Genomic DNA, 21910 nt, shown 5'->3' with positions numbered 1-21910 from the left:
AATAATAATAATAATAATAATAATAATAATAATGTCATACACACTGCAGATAGCACCCACTGTTCATGAGATAAAGAGGAACTCCTCAGTAGAAAACCAAAGATCCTCATTTTCCTTCCACTGCAGCCTACAAAACCCCAGGCTTGCCCTTCTCCACCAGGGTTCCATGACTGCTGAAGTCAGTATTTCATTTTTGCTCGATTCCACTCAGAATATAAGGAATCCTGGCAGCTAGTGGATTACAAGTTGTTTTGTTAACTCCAAGGTTAGCAGTTCAAATTCACGAGCCACACTTAGTGGAAGAAAGATGAGGCTTTCTGCTTCAGTAAGACTTACAACCTGTACAGGGCTGCTAAGAGTCAGAACCAACTCCACAACACATTACCACCACCACCACCACTACTGGAGGATAAGCGCTGGACTGCTAGCAGCAGGTAGGCAAGTTCAAACCCACCAGGTGCTCTGCTCCTAAGAAACCCTACATCAACTCCATGGCACTTAACAACAATTTCCTGTATAAATTTAGAGTCTGGTGCCAGATATTAGCTCTCACTCTTCTCTGACAGATAAAGCCATCTGCACCATCTCACATATGCCCAGGAGTGCTGCTCAATTACTCCTTCCCATTCAGTTGAACTCACTTGTTTGGCTTCAAGCAACGATCCTCTCATGCCGTCTCTTTGCCCAGCATTTAGAAAGGTAGGGTAGGAAAATGGTGAAGAGAATAGGGCCTCATAATCAGATGGGTGTGGATTCTTTTTCCATCTGAACGACCTTGGGCAAGAATCTCAATGGCTCAGTTTTCTCATTTGTAAAATGGGTTTATGATGATACCATTTTATCCTATTGGAGTCCTGGGGTGATGCTGTAGGATAAGTACTGGACCGCAAGGTCGGTTTGAACCACATGGTTGGCAGTTCAGACTCAGCAGTTGCTCATTGGAAACGTATACAGGGTCGCTATGATCCGAACCGACTCAATGGCACTTGACAAGAATAAATCTTATTATAGCATAAGATATGGGTTGTGAGGTTACATGGGCCGCGTTTTGTAATGCCTAATACAGAATAAGCACCAACAAGCGCCGCTCTCTTTGCACAAGCGCTGCCACGGGCGCATGGACCCACATAGGTGGGTAAGAGCTAAGGATGCTTCTGACCAGTCTGGTTGTCGATCATTGACCCAGGGATGCCAATAGTTTCTGTCTTCTCGCACAGGGCGTGTGCTGGTCCAGTGATCCGTCTTTCCAGTCGTTCCCCACCCATGGCCGAACCTGACGCCGCGGTGGCTCACGCGCCTTTCCGCCCCAGCCTCTTGCCTCGGACCACACGTACCATCCCTGCCGCCCAGTCCCGCCCCTCCAGCCGGCAGTCTCCGATGTCTGGGCGGCCGCGCCCGCGGGTTGTGAGCGCTGATTGGCTGCGCTGTGGCGGCGGGCGGCCCGCAGGCACACACACCCTCCTCGCTCAGCCAATGGGCGTGCGCGCGTCACTGACCTGGCGTCCCGCGGGCCCGCGGCTCCTCAATAAGCCACATTGTTGCACGAAACTTCAGCGCTAGAGTCACTGGGCCGCCGCGAGCACCGCTGTGTCGTCCAGCAGAGCAGATCCCCGGCGGGAGCATCACGCGCGAGACCGAGACCGAAAAGCCTGCTTGCCCTAGCTGAGCCGGGCTGCGATTCTCTCCAAGTTGTGGTTTAGAGATCTTGTGAAGGAAGTTGGCTCCTTGACCGTGGGACAGTCGGACACGTCGCCTGGAGTGATAGTTGGGCGCCTGCTAGCAGTTGTGACGAATAACCTATCTTTAGAGACCAGAGAGCTCCCACCCGCAGCGCCGTCGCCTTCAACCTTCTTTGTGCGCCTCTCGGACTCCAGGGTACAGTATAAATCGGTTCCACCGCTGCCCGCCTCCCCCGCACGCACTCCCGCTCCGATTTCCCAACTCTGCTCGGTCTGGCCGCGGCAGGATGATTGCTTCGCATCTACTCGCCTACTTCTTCACCGAACTCAACCATGACCAAGTGCAGAAAGTAAGTGAGCGCGGGCGGGGGCGGCGGGCTCGCCTGCTACAATATTGCCTGGCCCCCACGCCGTCTCTCATTGACCCTTGCCAGCTGGACACGCTTCCTCTACCCGGTGCGGACTCGTTTCCTATCCACTTCGGAGTCGGGGCCACGGAAAGGTCCGGGAGTCCCAGCAACCTCTCCGCGTGAGGAGCCACGTCCGTGCGCGCGGGCGAGGGGCTGGCGCTCGCGCACCGCTGGGTTCCCTCTTCCTGCCACCCTGCTTGCTCCTTCCCTCTCTCTCTTTTTTTGTTTCTGGAGGGGCGGGTCACCCAGCACGTAGTCAGTGACTGCTGGGCACACGTGGGATGATCCCCACTTCTACAACCGAGTTCCGGCGAGAGCACGTGGGGAAGAGTCATGACTGGGGGAGGAGGCTCCGCTACCGCATGGGGACGTTGGGGGCCTCTGGCCCATAAATTCTGGAGACTTGCGGTTCCCCTTCTTATTCCTCGCGGCTCTGGGAGGGATTGGGGAGAAGCGGGTCCGGAGAGAAGAGCGGTAGGAGGGGGTAGGGAGTAGCCACTCGTTGTGCCCCTTCTCCGGAATTGAGACGCTGCTAGGGGTGTTCTTCCTCCGCCCCTCCATCTGCCTCGGGACTGCCCCGCCTCGCGTCCAGGGGACCCGCCTCCAAGTGGGGGGCGGCCTTTGGATGTTCCATTCTAGTTCGCTCATACAAGTTACTTGGAGAGGACCAACCTTACTTTCCCGGATTCCCTGAAATCTTTGTCATTTCGAAACTGTGCTCATTTCACTCTCAGGGGTACCTCTGGCTAAAGCTTTCACCCCAGTCTGATCATTTACGTAAGAAAGAGCCTCGAGCTCAGCCCGAAGCCTCTTTCGGGTTGCCCCCAGTTGCGAGGCTGGAGGTGGGGCCAACCGGGCCTGGGGCACACAAGCTCAGTCAGGAACGACTGAGATCCCGAAATTCCTGGACTTGACTCTTGCTTGGGACCTTGATTAGAGTTTGAGGAAGGGGATGGGCTGGGGCGGGATAGGGGCAGAGCTGTGTAGCATTGACTAAATATTGCTCAATTAGATACTTGGAATTTTAACGTCTGGTGAGAACACATTTTTGGGAAATGTCTAAATGTTGTCATCCGGTGAGACGACCGGCTCCCACTCCCACTCTGGAGGTTCGGAGAACAAAGGAGAGGAATATAGATTATCATGTTGATTCCAGAAACTTGGCAAATAACTACAAAATAAAGTATGACACGGCAGCCACAGCCTGGAGGAGACAGCAGAGCACATTTGGTTTGGTTGTGTTTGACTTTGTTTATAAATTGATTGTACTCAAACTCATTCTTGGGACGCGGCTCGGTTTCGCATTTTATTCCCATTTATTTAAAAACGTGTCTATGAGCCAGCAGGATGTTGGCAACCTCTCTGGACTTCTGCCTAAGTGACGTAGCTCTTGGGGAAGACTATCTCTTGTCAAATCCTAAAATAAAAGCGGGGGCTCATTAATCCAAGGGAGGATTCATGAGTGGAGTAAATATCGCTCCAGGACATAATAATGCTTTTACTGGCTTTCTCTCCCTGAATCCAGTGGAATAGGATTAGGACAGCAGTCACCGTGATTTGTAGGACCCACGTGACCTGGAATGAGTATCATCTCTTTGTCCTATGGAAAGAGAATTATGATATCTGAAACTGAGTTCTAATTCCTGTCCTGTGGCTTATTAACTACGGGACCGTTTGCAAGTCAGTTTAACCCCTTTAGTCTGCAACTTTCTCTTCGTCAGGACAGCAGCGTTGTCCTTTTATTAAAGTTGCGATGGTCAAGCACAAGATATGAACACGTGTTACCCATAGGCGTCTCCTCCTTACACTGCAGGTACCTTTCACGTTAGAAGTGCCTGTGGGGATGCTTGGCTGTATTTACCGTAAATTACCGATGGGGGCAGAAAAGAGTCAGGTCTTTAACCTGGGGCTTTGACTCCTGTTTCAGGTGAGCAAAGCTGTTTGATTCCAGGGACAATTAAACAGGAAGCAGAGAGAACAAGAAAGGAGAGTAACTTGAAAGCATCTTTTCAAGTTGCCTGCTGGAAGGGGGAATTGAGAAGAGAATGAAGCAAGTTTAGTCTTTTTAAAGACCTTGTTTTGGCCAATCAGGGTCTCCTGTTTTGTTCTAGCCCGGTGTTTTGTGCCATTACTATGAGAGTAATGGCTCTTTGCTTATCCTTGCCTATTGACACTTTGGAACTTGAGGGACCACAAATAGCATCGACTATGTAGCTGGCAGGATACAAACGGTAACACTCAGGTGCTGATTGAAAGGTTGGGAGTTCAAGTCTACTCAGAGACACCTTGGACGAAAGTCTTAATGATCGGTTTCCAAATTGTCATAGTTACTGAAAACCCTATAGAGCATAGTTCTACTCTGACACATGGAATCACCATGAGTCAAAGTCAATGGCAACTGGATTTACCAAGCATTACTCTAAGCTCTTTACATGTGTGAACTCACTGAGATTCACGGCAAAACGATGGGGTAGGTGTAATTCTTATTTACACTGCTTTACCAGAGCACAGTGGCTCCCTATGATAAATACTGCACTGGGACCCACAAGGTCCAAGCTTTGAGTCTGTCAGCTGCCTTGCAGGAGAAAGATGAAGTTGTCTGTTCCCATGAAGATTTAAAAAGCTTCAGATATCCTATATGGGGTCGCTGTGAGTCAGAACCTACTCAACGACACTTAACTGTTTTACAGATGAGGAAACTGAGGCACAGAGAGGTTAAGTAACCTGGCCAAGGTCAATAGCTATTCTGTAAGAGCTGAGAACTGAAGCCATGCATTTGGGCTCTAGGGCTGCATGCTCTTGACTACATGCTTGCCTGCCTGTCTCTTGGGAACATTCCAATTCAATTCCAATGAAACGTGTTTCATCCCAGTTCATGTCTGAACCCACTCGTGGATGCTGCTATTACCCCCCCCCCCGCGCCACACACACACACACACATACATACACATACACGCATACATACATACACACACACACACACACACACACACCCCTAGCATGTACACAAATGGTACCAGTCCCTCTCTTGATTAGATGAATGGTACTGGAGCCCTCTGGCCATCCATGCTGAATGTCTTGAACTAATTTTCTCTGGCTTTCCTCTCTGATTGCTGCCCTATGCCAACTGGTCCCTAAGTTACTTCAGAGACCTCCTGACAAGTTTCGCTATTCTAGTCTCTTTCTGGCGCCAGATTGGATTTTTTTCAGAAGCCTTGCACGACGCTGGCTACTGAATACCCCTGCTTTTGTATCCCTGTCCTCCCATAGGCTCTTCTTTCCCATTTTTTAGTCTTCAAAGACTTGAATCTCCAGTCTTCTAAATGTCAGACACATTCACATTACACTGTTTCACCCTTACCTTTGTGGCCCAGAACATTCTGCCTGACTTTTCTTCACTTATCTCCTTTGCTTTGAGCTATAGCATGCCATCGCCTCTCAAACTCTTACCTCCTTCTCTCTGCTCACTTGTGTTTGAACCTTTCATGGCATTTGTTTCAGACTGCTATACATGCTTGACTACTAACCTAACGGTTGGCATTTCGAATCCACCCAGTTGTGCTATAGAAGAAAGGCCTGTGGCCATCTGCTTCAGTAAACATTGTTGTTGTTGTTGTTATTAAGTGCCATCGAGTCGGGTCCGACCCATAGCGACCCTGTACAGGGTTTCCGAGGGTGTAAATCTTTACGGGAGTAGAAAGCCTCATCTTTCTCCCGCGGAGCGACTGGTAGTTTCGAACCGCTGACCTTAAGGTTCGCAGCCCGATTCATAACCACTACGCTATCAGTAAACATTACAGTCAAGAAAACCCAAGGAGTACTTCTCTTTACTACATGGGGTTGCCGTAAGTCAGATAAACTTGACAGCAGAAGGTGCTTTTTTATTTTTTTCTTCTGGTCATTCGAGTTGGTAGTTTTCAGTTTTGGTTCCTTCCTGGGAGCAAGGAGCCTGCTGTCTACTTACTCTTGTAGCATAGTTTCTAGTCACTGAGAAGATATTCAGTAAGTGGGGGAATGAAAGAAGGAATGTCCCAGGAATCAGCAGTCAAGTAGGGCCTGCAGGGAGTGGAGGTCGAAGGGAAGGAGCTGGGGAAGGGTGGTTCTGGGCTGAAAGAAAGAATAGTTCTCCTTAGGGCTGTTCTTTCAGTAAAGTATGGCCTGAGGTTGAGACTGACCCTGAGAGAGAAAAAAGAGAGGGGCTTCTGTTCTCCACCAAGCTCAACACTTTGTGTCCTGTCTCTGAAAAGACAGGGTTCATTTTGTTAATGGAGGTATAGTTGCTACATGTCACAGGGTTTTTGTCTCTTTGGAATGAGATTCAGGATTAGCCTTGATTTGGCCACTGATCAAATTGTTTTAGCACATATACACACAGTTTTACTCCAATCCTGGAATACGGGTAGCTCACTTAGACTTCTTGCTTTATGAGCACCGGTGATCTTCAACTGTGAACCTTTGAGAGGAGCATATCTCAGAAGGAGAGTCAATGGAGCCCTCAAGAATCAAGATAGACCAGAATTATAATATTTTCTGGAGAATCTCCTATGGGTGTAAGGCCCTCAGTGCTATGTGGAAAATGGAAACAAAGACATTTTTTAGTTGTCTAGAGAGATAGGCTCCCAGGAAAATAATTTACAGGCAATAAAGGATGGCATATAATTAACTAGGGCTGCAAGCAGTCAAAAGAAGGTGCGTTACCATGAGTTTGTATGGAGTTAGGGGCTGAACAGAGCCTTGATATGTTCTGAGCATTTATTGTATGCCATGTGGAGTCTTGGTGTGGCACCATAGGATAAACACTGGACTGATAACCACAGGTTGGTGGTTCAAATAAATCTACCAGCCGTTTCTTGGAAACCCTATACAGGGTCATTATGAGTCGGAATGGACTTGACAGCACTTACCAACATCAACAACAACATATGTTGTGTACTCCAGATAGGGACTTAAGTATCTGGAGTGAATTACAAGACCTAATGAGATTCTTTCTAACTGGCTTTACTAACATTGCCATGTTCAACTTGTCTCATTTGTTCAGCTGGCAACATTTTAGCATCTTCATATTATTATATATTATATAATATATAATATTATATATTATATATTATCCTGTTGCTGCTTAGAAGAAGATGATAAGTAGCAGAGGTATTTTGTCACTTTTACTAACCAGCCGTTTGCTTTTGCATTATATTATCAATCTTCTATTGCAGGGGAGCTAAGAAGCATTTTTTCTTTACCCATGAATGAATTAAAATTCCACTGAGGTTCCTCAGCCAAAACCAACATTTTTTATTTTTTCCATACTTTTTGAAAGTTGAACTTTTCCAGCACCCTGAGGAGTTTGGGGTACAGCTAGGAGCCCTTTTCTGGGGGGGTAAGAAGAACAGCATAAACCACAGGTTTTTTGTTTTTAAATCTGGCCACTGGAGTATGCAGTTCTGATGCCTAAAAAGTACTCAGGAACCCCAGAAAACTGGCTTTCTTTGTTGAACTCGGGTTTAAAAGACCTACTCCTGATAAGAGGTTCCTCATTATCACTGTTGAGTTTGGAAGTCAGCAAGTTTGATTTGTTTTCCAACACTGTGTGTTGTCTGTCCTTGCCATCTCAAAGCAGTGGGGGTGGGTCAAACCAAATCCCAGATTTCGTAGGATGTGTCTTCATTTCCACGGGTCACAGGTTTCTGCGTACTTCTAAATAAGGTTTCTCAGTCTTGGCGCTGCTGACATTCTGTGCCAGATCATTCTTGTGAGGGGCTATCCCATCCTATAGTATAAAGAACAGGATTTCAACCCTATCCAAATTTACAAGGACAAAAAATGTTTTTAAATATTCCTTTGAAAGTAGCTTTCAACCAGTAGCAATTGAACTTCCCAGTGGACTTTGACAATGTCTAAAATGTCTGGGAGCAACAAAGTGAAGGTGGGCACTGCTAGTGGTATCCAGTAGGTAGAGTCTAGGGATGGTACTAAATATCCTACAATGCACAGCTCAGCCCCCACGACAAAGAATTATCCAGTTTAAAATGTCAACAGTTTTGAGGTTGGGAAACATTGCTTTAGAAGAACATAGTCTCCCCCGCTCAGTTTCACCTCCAGTAACCAAGTGCTCCTGGTTATATAGCTAGTTAGTAGCCCCAAGTAGAACAGGAATCCAGGATTTCTCACCCGCCCCCACCAAAGTGTATTACAATATGATGGGAAATGACCTTTTAAAAAGGTGATGACAGTCACCAGAGTCATTAACAGATGCACATGGTCCCTGGGGAGTCCTGGCATGACGCTGTAAGATAAGCAAGGTTGGTTTGAACCATAAGCTCAAACTCACCAGCTGTTCCTCAGAACCCTATAAAAAGCTGCTATGAGTCAGAACCAACTCAATGACACTTACAACAACAGTTTTGGATTCCTGATGTGGCACTTTTGGAAAAGCACTGGACCTCAAGGTCTGTTTGAACCACAGGGTCAGTGGGCTTTCATTTTTCCCTCAACTAGAAAAATGTGGGCAGTGCAAATTCCCCAGCAAGAGCAGCGTATTCAGTTGGCCTTTCTTTGCTGTGTGGGGACTTCCATGGAAACCAGGTTTCTGAACAAGGCAGGTATGTGAGCTGGCTGAACATGCGCCCAGGAACTGTCATTATCAGTGACACTCACTGAGGGACCACCCGGCCATCACTTGGAGAGACTGTGAGGTGAGATACTGAGTACAGCTGCTTTGGACCAGGCTCCCTGGATTTGAAAGCTGGCTTACCAACTAAAGAACTTAAAGAGATGGGTCAGTTATTTACTCTCTCTAGACCTCAGTTTCTTCCTCTTGTAAAATGGGAAGAGTTTCTAGGTAACACCTTAATCGGTTGTAGGATTAAAGAACAAGTTAACGTTTGACGCTCTCAGAGGTATCTGTGGTACGTGGTGGTGGTGGTGATTTGCTGTTGAGTCAGTTCTGACTCATAGTGCCTCTGTCTAGGGTTTTTGAAGCTGTAAACCTTTATAGGAGCAGAAATTCTCATCTGTCTCCCATGGAGCAATTGGTAGATTTGAACTGTTGACCCTGTGGTTAGTACTCCAGCTTGTAATCCATTATATGGCTCATAGGCAGTGTGGTAAGTAGTACCTTAGGAGAGTGAATTAGGGCTGTGAGCAGAACCTGGCCCTGGGAGCCCTTGAGTTCCACTCCTCTCACCTAGCCTTCTCCCTTCCTGTCTCTCTTCACCCTCAGCTTGGGCTCAGTGCCCTGGAGGTGGTACCTGTGTTTCTCAGGCTGGATTCCCAAGCTCTTCTTTCTGGTGTGTTCATATACATGAAGTGAAGCCAGCAGACAAAGCTCCTGACAACTTGAATTCAAAGCGGCCAGTTTTCCTTCTGTCCCATTTGAGGGACTTCCTCTTTCTGCTTCCTACTTCCTCCCAACTTTTCTTATGTCTCAATGCCTCAATGAAGCCTTCCAATCATATCCTATTAGTCTCTTTCTGCTCACCTCCCAAAGGTATTAAATATAACAAGCATGTGTAGTGCTTAGTGCTGGACTCTTGTCTATGTATTCACCCAGGTCAAGTTCAAGCAGCCCTCCAGGATAGGCACTGATATTATCCATTATAACATAATGCTTATTATCTATATCAGACAAGGAGTCCTGGTGTGGTGCTGTAGGATCAGCACTGAACTGCTAACCACAAAGTTAGTGGTTCAAAACCACCAGCCACTCCTTGGAAACCCTATACAGGGTTACTGTGAGTCAAAACTGACTCTACAGCACTTAACAGCAATGTATCAGATGAGGACACTGAGGTACAGAAAAGGTCAGTCGCTTGTCAGTTGCACATTGCAGAATTCAAGCTTCCCTGGTTCTAGCAGCCCTTCCCGTAACTCCAATGCAGGGCTGCTGGTATGACGAGATGGCCAGTTGTGTTCCACTTTCATGGGAGTATGAGTCAGGTGTCAGAGCAGGGAAGGAACTTTGGGAATCATCTAGCCCCAAATCCTTTTTTTTTTTTTTTTTTTTACAGATAAGGAACTGTGTGTGTGCTAAGACACTGGAACTCAGTTTCCTGGTACCCATCCTCTTCTCTTCCAGGGCCATGTATGCCAATGTGAGCGCCTTTTACTGTCAGATTTGGGTTGCCCCCAAACAATGGCAGGCTTTACTTTGAGATCTGTATGTAGGATGGCTCTGTGATTTATTGTCTAAACTGGGTACTTTTGAGTTTTGGTGACTCGTAGAACTGTGCTCCCAAAGGGTTTTCGGTGGTTGATTTTCAGAAGCAGGTGGCCAGATCTTTTTTCTGAAGCACCTCCAACCCTTTGGTTAGCAGCCAAGAGCACTAGCTGTTTGCACCAATTGGTTTGATTAATGGTTATGGCACTACCCTAGGCTTAAACAGATTATCCTGGGCAAACAGGGATGTATGGTGGGCAGGATCACTGTTGGCTGCAGCGTGGGTGGAAGGGCAGACTGAGAAGATCTGGGACTGGACATGGTGCACAGGAACATGTCCACAGAGAACAGGCTAGCTAGTGGACCACTTGGCAGCAGGTGAGGGACAGATGTGGTCCCTGGTGTGGGACTGCCCAGGGAAAGGCCTACGTGGCCTTGGGTATTAGGGCACCCAGGTAGGTGCTACTGCCAGAACCCCATAAAATGAGGGCATTGGCCTGAACAGCAAAGTCACATGGAGTACCTAAATTCAAAATGAAACTTGTTGCCCTTGAGTTGTTGCTGACTCATAGTGAACTTACGTACAGAATAGAACTGCTCCATAAGGTTCCAAGGTTGTGACCTTTATGGCCGCACACTGCCATGGCTTTTGCCTGTGGAGAAGCTGGTGAGCTTGAATTGCAGATCTTTTGTTTAGCACCTGGCCAGTCTAGCTCTTCTCGTTCCTCTAAGTTACTTTCCCCACTCTTCTGTTTGACACTCCCATAGCTCCTTGTATGTCACCCCAAATGTTGTTGAGTGCCAACAAGTCAGTTCCTACTCATAGCGACCTTGTATTGGGTTTCCAAGTTGCTGCTGGTGGGTTTGAACTGCCGACCTTCTGGTTTGCCATCCAGTGCTGATCCTATAGCGCCATATCAGGAGTCATAGAGGATAGCTATTTCTTGAGACCTATCATGTCCTGAAACTCAAGAGACCTGCTGGTGTTACAAATATTAACATGTAGTGGGTGCCTTCACTCCTCTGGGATTAGTATTGGCAAGAGACAAAAAATGTCAAAAGTGTGTTGGCATCACTGGCTGGAGAACTTGGGAAGGTATTTGGGGAGAGGCCATTTGTGCTGGGCCTTGAGGGTGAGAGTTCAGTAGGCTAGAGAAGAACATTCTAGGCTGAGGAGAGCGATCAGTGCAGATGAATGTCTCTAAACTTTTCAAGACAGATAACGTCTCAGAATTGTACTGATGTGTATTGACTTAAGTGATTGTAAATCCCTTATTTTTTTCACAGTAAAAAAAACTGCCCACTCTCTGCCCTTACCCTATATTTGTAATTCCTTGTTGACAGTTTCCTCCCTCCAATACTCTGAGTCCTTTTCAGCCAAAGACTTGTGTCTCCCTTATCTTGTGTCTCCCTTATACTCCCTTAGGTATCCTCAGTGCCTAGCTCTGCACATTGTCAGTGCCCAATCAGTATTTGTTGGTAAATGAAGTGTGTCATGGTCGAAAATATCAAGGACATAGCCTTCACACTGCCATCCCACAGTCAGAACAGAATGTCTGCGGACAGGAGGACCCCAGGGCGGTGTCCCAAATGCCCATCTCCTGGACCCCTGACAGGAGCTGAAGCCACCTGAGGTCTGTCTGGCTGTAACAGGATCCAGCCGAGAGGGAGAACTGGAAGAGCAGGAAGCCCTGTGACTGAGGATGGTGCAACAGGATCCTGGAGGAGTGGCCCCCAGGCCTCCCTGGCCAGCACCACACTTACCCTGCTACCCCTTCCAGGGACTTGTGAGTGCACAGCGCATTCCAGCTGGATATCCCTGAGGTGATGACCGCAGGGCGGGTCCCTGTGTGCCAGCAGTGAAGGGTTATAGCAGGCTTGTTCATTTTGGTAAACTGATTTTCAAAGTATAAGAGGCTTAAGACATTGCTGATCTGCTCCCCAACTCTTCTTTTATGATTTTTTTTTTATTATTATTAATTAGAAGCATCTGGCCTTGCCTTGGCAAACTGTACAGGGTTAAGCATGCTGCTCTTTGCACAGCCTTGGCCCTCCCAGCTGGAGCCTCTGAGGGCTAGTTAGCTATCCTGAGATGGGTGCACCTGTGCCCTAGGTTAGAGCAATTGGCAGGATGTTGTGGGTCCTGCCAGAATCTGGGCCTGTGGTTTGGAGAAGTTTCTCCAAGCCTTGATTTCTTTATGAAAGACTGGTAAAGGAATGGCAAAGGAATAATGCAAACATATGAAGTCCCTTGGAAACCACGTTGCAAGCATGTGTTAGCAGAGAGGGTCACTGGAAGGCTGTATGTGACTGGATTACTCTTAAGGCCCAGTCATTTGCTGAGTCCTCTTTTGATCTTTTCTTCCCCATGGACCATGTATAGTGAGTGGGTAGGTTCAGGAGTCTCTGGTGGTGTAAACAGTTCAATGCTTGACTATTAGCTGAAAGGTTGGTGGTTGAATTCACCTAGAGGTGCTTTGGGAAGGGGCCTGGCGATTTGCTTTAGAAAGGTCACAGACTTGAAAACCCCATGGTGGTGGTGGTGGTGTGCTGTGGAGTGACCCCTGCATAGGGTTTCCGAGGCTGTAAATCTTTGCGGGAGTAGAAAGCCTCATCTTTCTCCTGTGGAACAGCTGGTTATTTTGAACTGCTGATCTTGAGGTTAGCAGCCTGACTCATAAGTACTATGCTCCCAAAGCTCCTTGAAAACCCCAGTGGGATTTCTGGCACAAACAACATCCTGCCCCCCACCATTAAGTATAGCCATTATTCTGACTTCAAGCTACATAGATTGATGTGGACTTAATGTCCTGGTGTGGCACTGTGGAATAAACACTGGATCACAGGGTTGGTGGTTCAAACTCGGAAACCCTATACAGGGTCGCTATGAGTCAGAAGTGACTCTACAGTACTTAATAACAACATTAGACTCAGTCCTGGTGTGGCACTGTAAGATAAGCATTGGACTGCAAGGTTGGTTTGAACCACAATGTCAGCAGTTCAAAATCACCAGCCGCTGCTTGGAAACCCTATATGGGGTCTCTATGAGACAGAACCAACTGGACAGCACTTAACAACAACAACAACATAATAGACTCATGCAGTGTGTTACCTTTTGTGTCTGGCTTTTTTCATTCAGTGTTATATAGTCCATCCATGTTATTGCATGTAGTTGTAGGTGGTGCATTCTAATTGTTGAATAGTATCTCCCTACCTTGCTTTGAAAGGAGCTCTGATGGCACAATGGTTAAGTGCTTGGAGGCTAACTAAAAGGTTGGCAGTTCAAACACACCAGTTGCTCCTGAGGTAGAAAGATGTGCATTCGGCTTCTGTCAAGATTTGTTGTTGTTAAGTCCCGTTCAGTCAGTTCTGACTCAGAGACCTCCTGAAACCTCAGGGTTTCTGAAACTAAATCTTCTCAGGAGCAGAAAGCCTCATCTTTCTCCTGAGGAGCGGCTGGTGAGTTCAAAACTTGGAGCTTGTGGTTCACAGTCCAGTGTTTATCGTATGGGACAATTTTACTCTGCCCTATTGACTCAACAGCACTTAACAACAACAACAACATAGAGTCTCTGTGAATTGGAATCCACTCCACAGCAATAGGTGTTTGGATTGAGGTTAAAATAAGAGTAAAAAATCTTCACTTTAGGAGTCTTTCATAAATTTCAAGGAGACCAGGTTGGAAGCTGGGCTTCATATATGTTGTTGTCAGGTGCTATCGAGTCGGAACTGACTCATAGCGACCCCATGCACAGCAGAACGAAACAATGTCCGATCCTGGGCCAACCTCACTACCGCTGCCACACTTGACGCCATCAATGATGCCACCTGGCCAATCCATCTCGTTAGAGATCTTCCTCTTTTTCTCTGACCCTCCACCTTACCCAGCATGACATCCTTCTCCAACGATTGTTTCCTCCGGACAATATGTCCAAAGTATGAGAGACAAAGCTTAGCCATCCTGGCCTTCAAGGAGCACTCTGGTTGCACTTCTTCTAAAACAGATCTATTGGTTCTTTTGAAAGTCCATGGCACTTTCAGTATTCTCCTCCAACACCACAACTCAAAGGCATCAATTCTTCTACGATCTTCCTTATTCACTGTCCAGCTTTCGCATCCATATGAGGCTATTGAAAACACCATGGCCTGGGTCAGGCACACCTTAGTCCTCAAGCTGACATCTCTGTTCTTCAGGGCTTCATATATAGGTGAGCTTATATATATCTTCAAGACCCAGAAACATGAGTGATAAGAAAGCTGAAATCTAGCTTTTGGTCTAGAAAAAACTAAAAGGAAGGAATTAGCTATGTTTTTCCAGTAGCACCTAGAAAAGGGATTGTGGATATTAAGTCAGAAATGTCCAAAGAGTGGAGAAAGGAAATCCAGCTGTACCTCAGGTGTCCCTGCATTATTGGCTCTGACTTCTATATGCTTTTGGAGCTCCTTTGATAGCTGATTAGCTATCAGGAGGGTATGTCCTGCACAGAGAACTGATGAACATTTGCTCATTCATGTCTTATTTATGTTTCTGCCTGATAACCGAAAGGATTTGGTGATCTGATTCAGCTTTCAGTAAAAAGATTTCTAGAACAAGAATCATGGAACAGGCAGTGATGATTACCAAAAAATTACACTGAGTCCATGCATAAAGGACAGTGCTCCTTGAATCAGTCGTTTTAATCCTCTCGGTCTGTTAACAGGAAGCAGTGTGTCTGGGAAAACATTCTCTGGACACTGAGCCCTATAGGGACTTGGCTGGCTAAGGAAGAGTCAGTGAACAACACTGCAACTCTGCACAGTGGGGTGGTCTTTATGGTCCTGCCTTTCCCTGAATAAAAATGGAAGGATGAAATCATACCAATATGAAAGCATCTCAGTAGGGAACTATGTAATGTAGTGAGGAGGTGGGTAGCTTTCTGTTATCCCTGGGATTCATTATCTCCTTTAAGGACCTGAGGTTTGCCTTTGGAACCTTTTCACATGCTCTTCCTGCCTTCTGCAGGTCAAGATTCACCCGCTAAGATATCTTAGTCTAGAAACACTCTGCCCTGTCACAAGTTCCCTCAGCTGCTTTGCAACATACTCAACTTTCTTATCTACCAAGATCCATCACTTCATTTCATTCCAGAGACATTTATTGGCTCCATACTCTGAGCACCTCCACATATGTTAGTGACAGAAAAAGATCAAAGACAACAGCCTTCAGTATGGATTGCACCTCAGTGTAAAAAAAAAAACAAAAATCCTCACATCTGGATCTGTAAACAACATCGTGCTAAATGGCTCCACAATCAATGCTCATGGAAGCATCTGTCAAGAAATCAAATGAGTATTGCATTTGGCAAATCTGCTGCAAAAGACCAAGTGTTAAAAGTGTTAAAGACCAAGGAGGAAGTAAGGTGTGCATGACCCTCAAGCCACGGTATTTTTAGTCACCTCATATGCAATGTGAAAGCTGGGCAATGAATAAGAAATATCAGAGAAAAATTGATACATTTGAATTTGGTGTTGAAGACTACTGAAAGTACTACGGACTACTAGAAAAACACACAAATTTCTTTCGAAAGAAGTACAGTCAGAATGCTCTTTATAGAGGCCAGGACAGCGAGACAGACAAGAGGTTTCTGTCACTGGAAAAGGAACATCATTCTTGGTAAAGTAGAGAGTTGGCAAAAAAAAAAAAAAAAAAGGAAGATGCCCAATGAGATGGATTGACAGAGTGTCTGCAACAGTGGGCTTAAATGTAACAATTGTGAGGATGGCTCATAACTGCGTAGTGGATGGGGCATGGGGTCAGTATGAGTCTGAGCTGACTCGACAACACCTAATAACACAAATATGAGCCAGATTCTGTGCTAGCTTATAAACTCCTTGGTTTGTTAATTATGTAGGCACTGTGGGTCAGGCATTGGGTTGTTAACCTCAAGGTCAGCAGTTCAAACCCACCAACTGTTCTGTGGGAGAAAGATGAGATTGTCTGCTCCCTTAAAGATTTACAGTATTAGAGACCCAGTATAGGGTGGTGTGTCGCTTTTGGATAAGTCTGGACCACAAGGTTGATTTGAACTACACGGTCGGCAGTTCAAACTCACTAGCCACTCCTCGGAAACCGTGTCCAGGGTCGCTATGAGTCGGAAATGACTCAATGGTGCTTATCAACAATAAGTTGGAACTGACTTGGTGGTAGTGAGTTGAGTGTTGTTGCATTACTTTGTATGTATTACTCTATTATTTTGTAGCTGGTGTTCAATAGGTGTGGTGCTATGGGTTAATGTGCTGGATTGCAAGGTCGGTTAGAGTTGCAAGGTAAGTGGTTCAAGCTCACCAGCCGCTCCTTGGAAACCCGACTCAGGGTTGCTGGGTCGGAACCGACTTGATGGCACTTGACAACAAAATGAAATAAGTGGGGATCACAACACTTGCCAGAGATTCAATGGTTGAGTGATAGGAATTTTATCAATTTAGAAGTTGAAATGTAAGGTTTCTTTTCTTCTACATTTTGCTTTCAAGAACTTTTAAGATCTTGTACCATTTTATATAATGAACTGTGGTTTAAAGCGCTGGACTGTAAGGTTGATTTGAACCATAATTCAGCAGTTCAAATTCACCAGCTGCTCCTTGGAAACCCTATAAAGAGTCACTATGAGTCAGGATTGACTCCACGGCACTTAACAACATCAGACAGACTGAAATCGTCTGTTCAGGGCCAATTTCTTACTAAGAACCTTGTAGGGTAGCCCCCGGATCCTAGTAGTGGCTACCAGCCATTCCACTGAAATTGACCATTCTGGACTATCAGAGTTGTTATTGTTTCTGATTGGGGCTCCAGGTTCTAGTGTCAATTGTATGACCATGATCAAGGTTGTTCCCTAAAGGACTTCAGTTTCTCAAGGTACCTTTCCACTGTGACCTCCAGACCTTCCTTCCCAGGGCTTCCCTGTTCCTGGCCAGGACCATCTCTGCCCCATCAAGGTCACTTCAGTGCCATATTTTGAAATGGAGTTTCTCTGAGGGTGGTCTTTTATTCTTTCCATTCATTGCATTGTTACTCTGACACGATTTCCCCTTCTTTTAGAGGTGTTCTGGAGAATGTGTGCCCTAAGGGGATGGACTCCTCTTATGGGATATTATCTTATTCCATAAAGTTCTTGTTAAGTGCCTTCAAGTCAGTTCTGACTCTATAGTGACCCTGTATAGGGGTTTCCAAGGAGCAGCTGGTGAATTTGATCTGCCCACCTTGTGGTTCAAACCTATCCTGAGGTTCAGTGCTTGATCCTGCAGTGTCACACCAGGGGTTAATTTCTCTTTGTAACTTTCCCCTGGCCCCACCCTCAATTCTGTTGAAGAAGCAGAGGTATCAGATGGGTGTGTTGTCAGGAAACACAAAACTGACCAAAATTGCCCAATGAGGAAGTTCTAATGGCCTCAAGATTGCTAAATATGTTTCATCTAAAATGGCTATCTCTTTCTCTAACACATTCTTGCCTCCAGGCAGTTTTGCTCTGGCTTGCCTTTATTTCTCTAGCCTGTAATGCCTCCTCCACTCCCCTTCTCTGCTTGGCAGAGACTGAACCAGGAGCAGCCCAGCTGTGGTAGTCCAGAGACCCACAGTAGAAAGGGAAGATATAGTCTGAGGAAAGAGCCTTTGTGTGGTTAACCCCGAATGTGACTAAGGTTAACAAAGGTTCTTGAATCCTCCAAGAGTGGCCTTGACAGAGGGCTGTCTAGAAGAAAAGAGAAAAAGGATAAAACTCCAGTACCTGGATCATCACATGGTTATTTCGCAAAGACACCTATAGTCTAAAGGAGCTCTGGTAGCACAGTTGCTATGAGTTGGGCTGCTAATCTCATAGTCAGTAGTTCAAAACTACTATAGGTGCCACGGGAGAAAGATGGAGATTTTTGCTCCCATAAAGGCTTACAACCTCGGAAACCCTATACAGGGTTGCTATGAGTCAGAACTAACTCCATGGCACATAACCACCACCACCACCATCACCCATAGTCCAATTTCTTAATCAACTACTGATTTCCAGTGATTCCAGGCAAAAAAAAAAAGTGTTTTAAGGACCTTCAGCAGTGTTGACCAGGACACAACCCACACTGGTATGAATCCTGCACCATGGATACCAGCTCAAGAAGAGGGGAAGATGACCCCAGAGGTGTCAGTTCAGTTCGTCTGAAGTGGATCTTGGGAATTCTTACTGTACTTAAAAAGTCCTCACATGATTCCGACAAGCTGCCAAGTTTGAGAACTGATTCTGTGCAGCAGACTGGAGACTTGCAGAAGTCATCTGAAGGCAGATCTATCTCAGATTGAAGAATAGCTTTCGAACCACTAGAGCTGGAACTTAGAAACGTACTGAACCTCTCATGATAGGCCAAATGACCATCTACTAGGGTAAGACCGGAAATGCAAAAGTTCTCTACGTTTAATGGGATTTTGAACCAGTTACCCCAAGATTCTTCTGAATCTGTGAATATGTTTTTTGCTGTAGTTCCACTGTCCTGTGTCCATTTGGTAGGTCCCAAATAACTTTCTCCCATAACTTTGGACCGAATGCTCTCTCTTTACTAATATACTGTGGGTGGAAATTGACAAGATTCTGAGAAGCATATTGCTTCTCCCTTCTTATAACAGAAATGAGTCTGCTTCTTGTTTTTGACCTCGCCTGCTCTTTGGCCACTGTTCACTCATACACATCTATGCCAGCCGAAGTTGGGTGCGTCCCAGCGGTATGTATAGGAAGTTGTGCCATTAGGTGATTACTCTGCTCTTCTTGAGTGGACTAACCTGGGTGGACTAACCTAGGTGCCAACCTAGGTGCCAACCATTCCTGAGTTTTGCGAGTTCAAAGGCTCAAAGGTGAAAGCCAGAAAATTAGGACCAAATTGCTACACTTGCATTTCCCACAAACTTTCTTTTAGTTTTCTCATGAGATAGAGAGGAAACCAAAGCCCTGGGGTCACCTAGGAAACCACTAAGGGCTCCTGAACAGGAGAGGGTGGCTGGTGGTTCTGAGGGGCTGGCTTTAGAGCAAGACTGGTCTCTGTTTGAATCCATACTCTACCCCTCAGTACCTGCATGACTGGTGAAACACTGATATAAGTGTTATACAACATGATAAAGGTGGGATCAAGTCAGTAAAACACACAGGATTGGGTCTGGCAGGTTAAAAATACTTAATAAAAGTATCCAGTCTGTCTGGGCGGGGCTGATGAAAGGAGATGCGGATAGGTCTCTTGTGATTCAATAGTGAATAATTGTTATCAGGACTGACTGTGAGGGTTGGAAATGTAAAGGTAGATGCTTTGTAGTAAGGAGGGGAGTGATTAACTTTGCAGTGTAGGAGTGGAGGTCCCTGGGACCATCAAGGGAGAAGAGCGGAGTGTGGGACCCTACCCAGAGAAGCAGTGATGCCAGAGATGGTGGCAGAGACGATGACATGGAGAGATGGAGCAGCCGGGGAATTTAGACCCAGAGAGGGAGAGGGGCTGTTTGCTGATGATCAGGGGGCAGGCTTACAGGGTATACCCTTTGGTTGGTTGATGATTCATGGAGGGGATTGTAACCATGGCAATGAAACATATACCATAGGATGAATGTAAAGTTAATGTTCTCCCATGTAAACTATCACATAATTTACAATAAAACATTTTAAAAAAACAATAAATTTTTATCTATTATAACTATCATTGCCACTGCTTTAATTTGTCCATGAGCACTTGAAAGATGATTATAATCCATTAGTAAATGGCCAAATGACTTCAGTAAAGGGTGACCATTTAACTCATTAGATTTTTGAAAGGTTTAATACCTGGAGTCCTGGTGTGGCCCTGTAGGATAAGGGCAGGACCTCAATGTCGATTTTAACCACAAGGTTGGTGGTTCAAACTCACCAACTGTTCCTCAGAAACCCTATGCTGGGTCACTGTGAGTTGGAACTGACTCCACAGCATTTAACGTAACATAACAACATAACATAACGTAACGCAACGTAACGTAATATAAAACAAGAAGAAGGATGAGACGAATCAACTAGGCTTCACATAAACATTGAAGATAAACTGAGAATGGCCTCTGTAGCACTATGGTTACTTTTTGTGTATGTGTGACCTCACCCTCTACTCATCTACACAGGAACTCTCCTCCCCTTTCTGAACTCCCACACCCATCTATGGAGGGAGGGTGGGGGCAGCAAGGCTCTTTGGCCTTCTTCTTCCCTTGGTAAAATAGGTATGTGGGAGCATTACATGGGACATTGAAGGACAATGTCCAGAGACATGTCGGTTCCCTGCTGACTTCTGGTCTGCCAGCTCCAGAGGTTGTACTTCCTGCTATCTGCCCTTCGTGATTGCTTCATGATCTGACCGAAGTAGAAGGTGACCTTCTAATAGGTCATGGTCAGCCTGAATTCACTGCCTTGCTATTGGTCTATGTAGACCTTACTGTCATCCAGCAGAAAAGGGAAGCCACCTAGCAGATTGGATGAGATCACAGGCTAGTCAAGCCACTTGGTCCAGTCTTAGCTGGATCTTTTTTATCTGTGTGACTTTGGTCAAATTGATTATACCTCTCTGTAAGCTGGAGGTAATGATACTACCTACCTCACAGGTATGAGGATTACATGAGCTAATGGGTATAAAACCTTTAGAACAGAGTCTGGCATGTAACAAGTGCCATGTACAGAGTTTGTTGAAAAAATCCATTATCTTTCCCATGAACTTTTTGAAGGCCCTTTTAAGTGTTTGTCCACGAGGGCATACTGGACTGTTAGTGAATACAGTCTGGGTTCTGGGTGGCCCTGGCCTTTGTACATTACCATTGAGATGTACAAGCCATGATGTATGGTTCCTGGGCCAGCCAAGGTGTCCCTGGATCTGCAGTGGGAGGGAGGCCTTTGTGGTGGTTAAAGTTGCCCTGGGATTCAGGAGTCACTGAAGACTGCTGGAGATTGGTCTCTCACTTTACCAATGTGGAGGCTTGTGATGTCAGACGGAAGCTGCACCCTTCTGCCTCCTGGATGCCTGTATACTTCATTATGTGTGAAGAAGCTAGGTCTTAGGAGTACCCTGAATCCCTGGTCTTGTAGGTAGCTGCAAGTAGTGACCCAGCTCCAGGTGGGTACTGGAACCCCATAGCCCCACAGTCTGAGGCTGACCTGGAAGGACAGTGGACTGAAGGAACTCAGGTTACCAGGAGTCTGAAATCAAACAGAGTGGACTGTTGGTTCTTTCTGATTTAGACTCGTAGACTTCAATGATCGGTAGTAGCTTTTTAATCAGGAGTCCTTGGATAAACATCCTGCTCAGCTGCTAACTGAGAAATCAAGAGCCCAGCTGGAAGCACTTTGGAAGAAATGATCTGCTCTGGAAAAATCTGCAAAAGAAAACCTTATGGGACACAGTTCTGCTCTGACACACATGGGGCTGCAACTCTACAGCAACTGGTTGTTGTTATGTGCTGTGGAGTCGGTTTCGACTCATAGCGACCCTGTACAAGGTTTCCGAGGCTGTAAGTCTTTATGGGAGCAGAAAGCCTCTGGTAGTTTCAAACTGCTGACCTTAAGGTTCACAGCCCGATTTGTAACCACTACGCTACCAGAGCTCCTACAGCAACTGGTAGGTAGCATTTTAATAAACCATAGCAACAAGGGGTCCTGGTGCGG

The 21910-nt window shown here is 46.0% G+C and overlaps 1 protein-coding gene across 1 annotated transcript in view; it reads left to right on the top strand.

Moving 5' to 3' along the window:
* The first annotated feature begins 1966 nt into the window (after nt 1–1966).
* The window catches only part of HK2 (hexokinase 2), an 87309-nt gene continuing 67365 nt past the window's right edge, over nt 1967–21910 (top strand). The window contains exon 1 of the mRNA XM_006870781.1: nt 1967–2029. Within this exon, the coding sequence (XP_006870843.1) occupies nt 1967–2029 (63 nt within the window). The remainder of the gene's footprint in view (nt 2030–21910) is intronic.

Source organism: Chrysochloris asiatica, unplaced genomic scaffold, assembly GCF_000296735.1.
Source record: "Chrysochloris asiatica unplaced genomic scaffold, ChrAsi1.0 scaffold00151, whole genome shotgun sequence".
Classification (NCBI taxonomy): domain Eukaryota; kingdom Metazoa; phylum Chordata; class Mammalia; order Afrosoricida; family Chrysochloridae; genus Chrysochloris; species Chrysochloris asiatica.
This window is presented reverse-complemented; position numbering and strand designations above follow the sequence as displayed.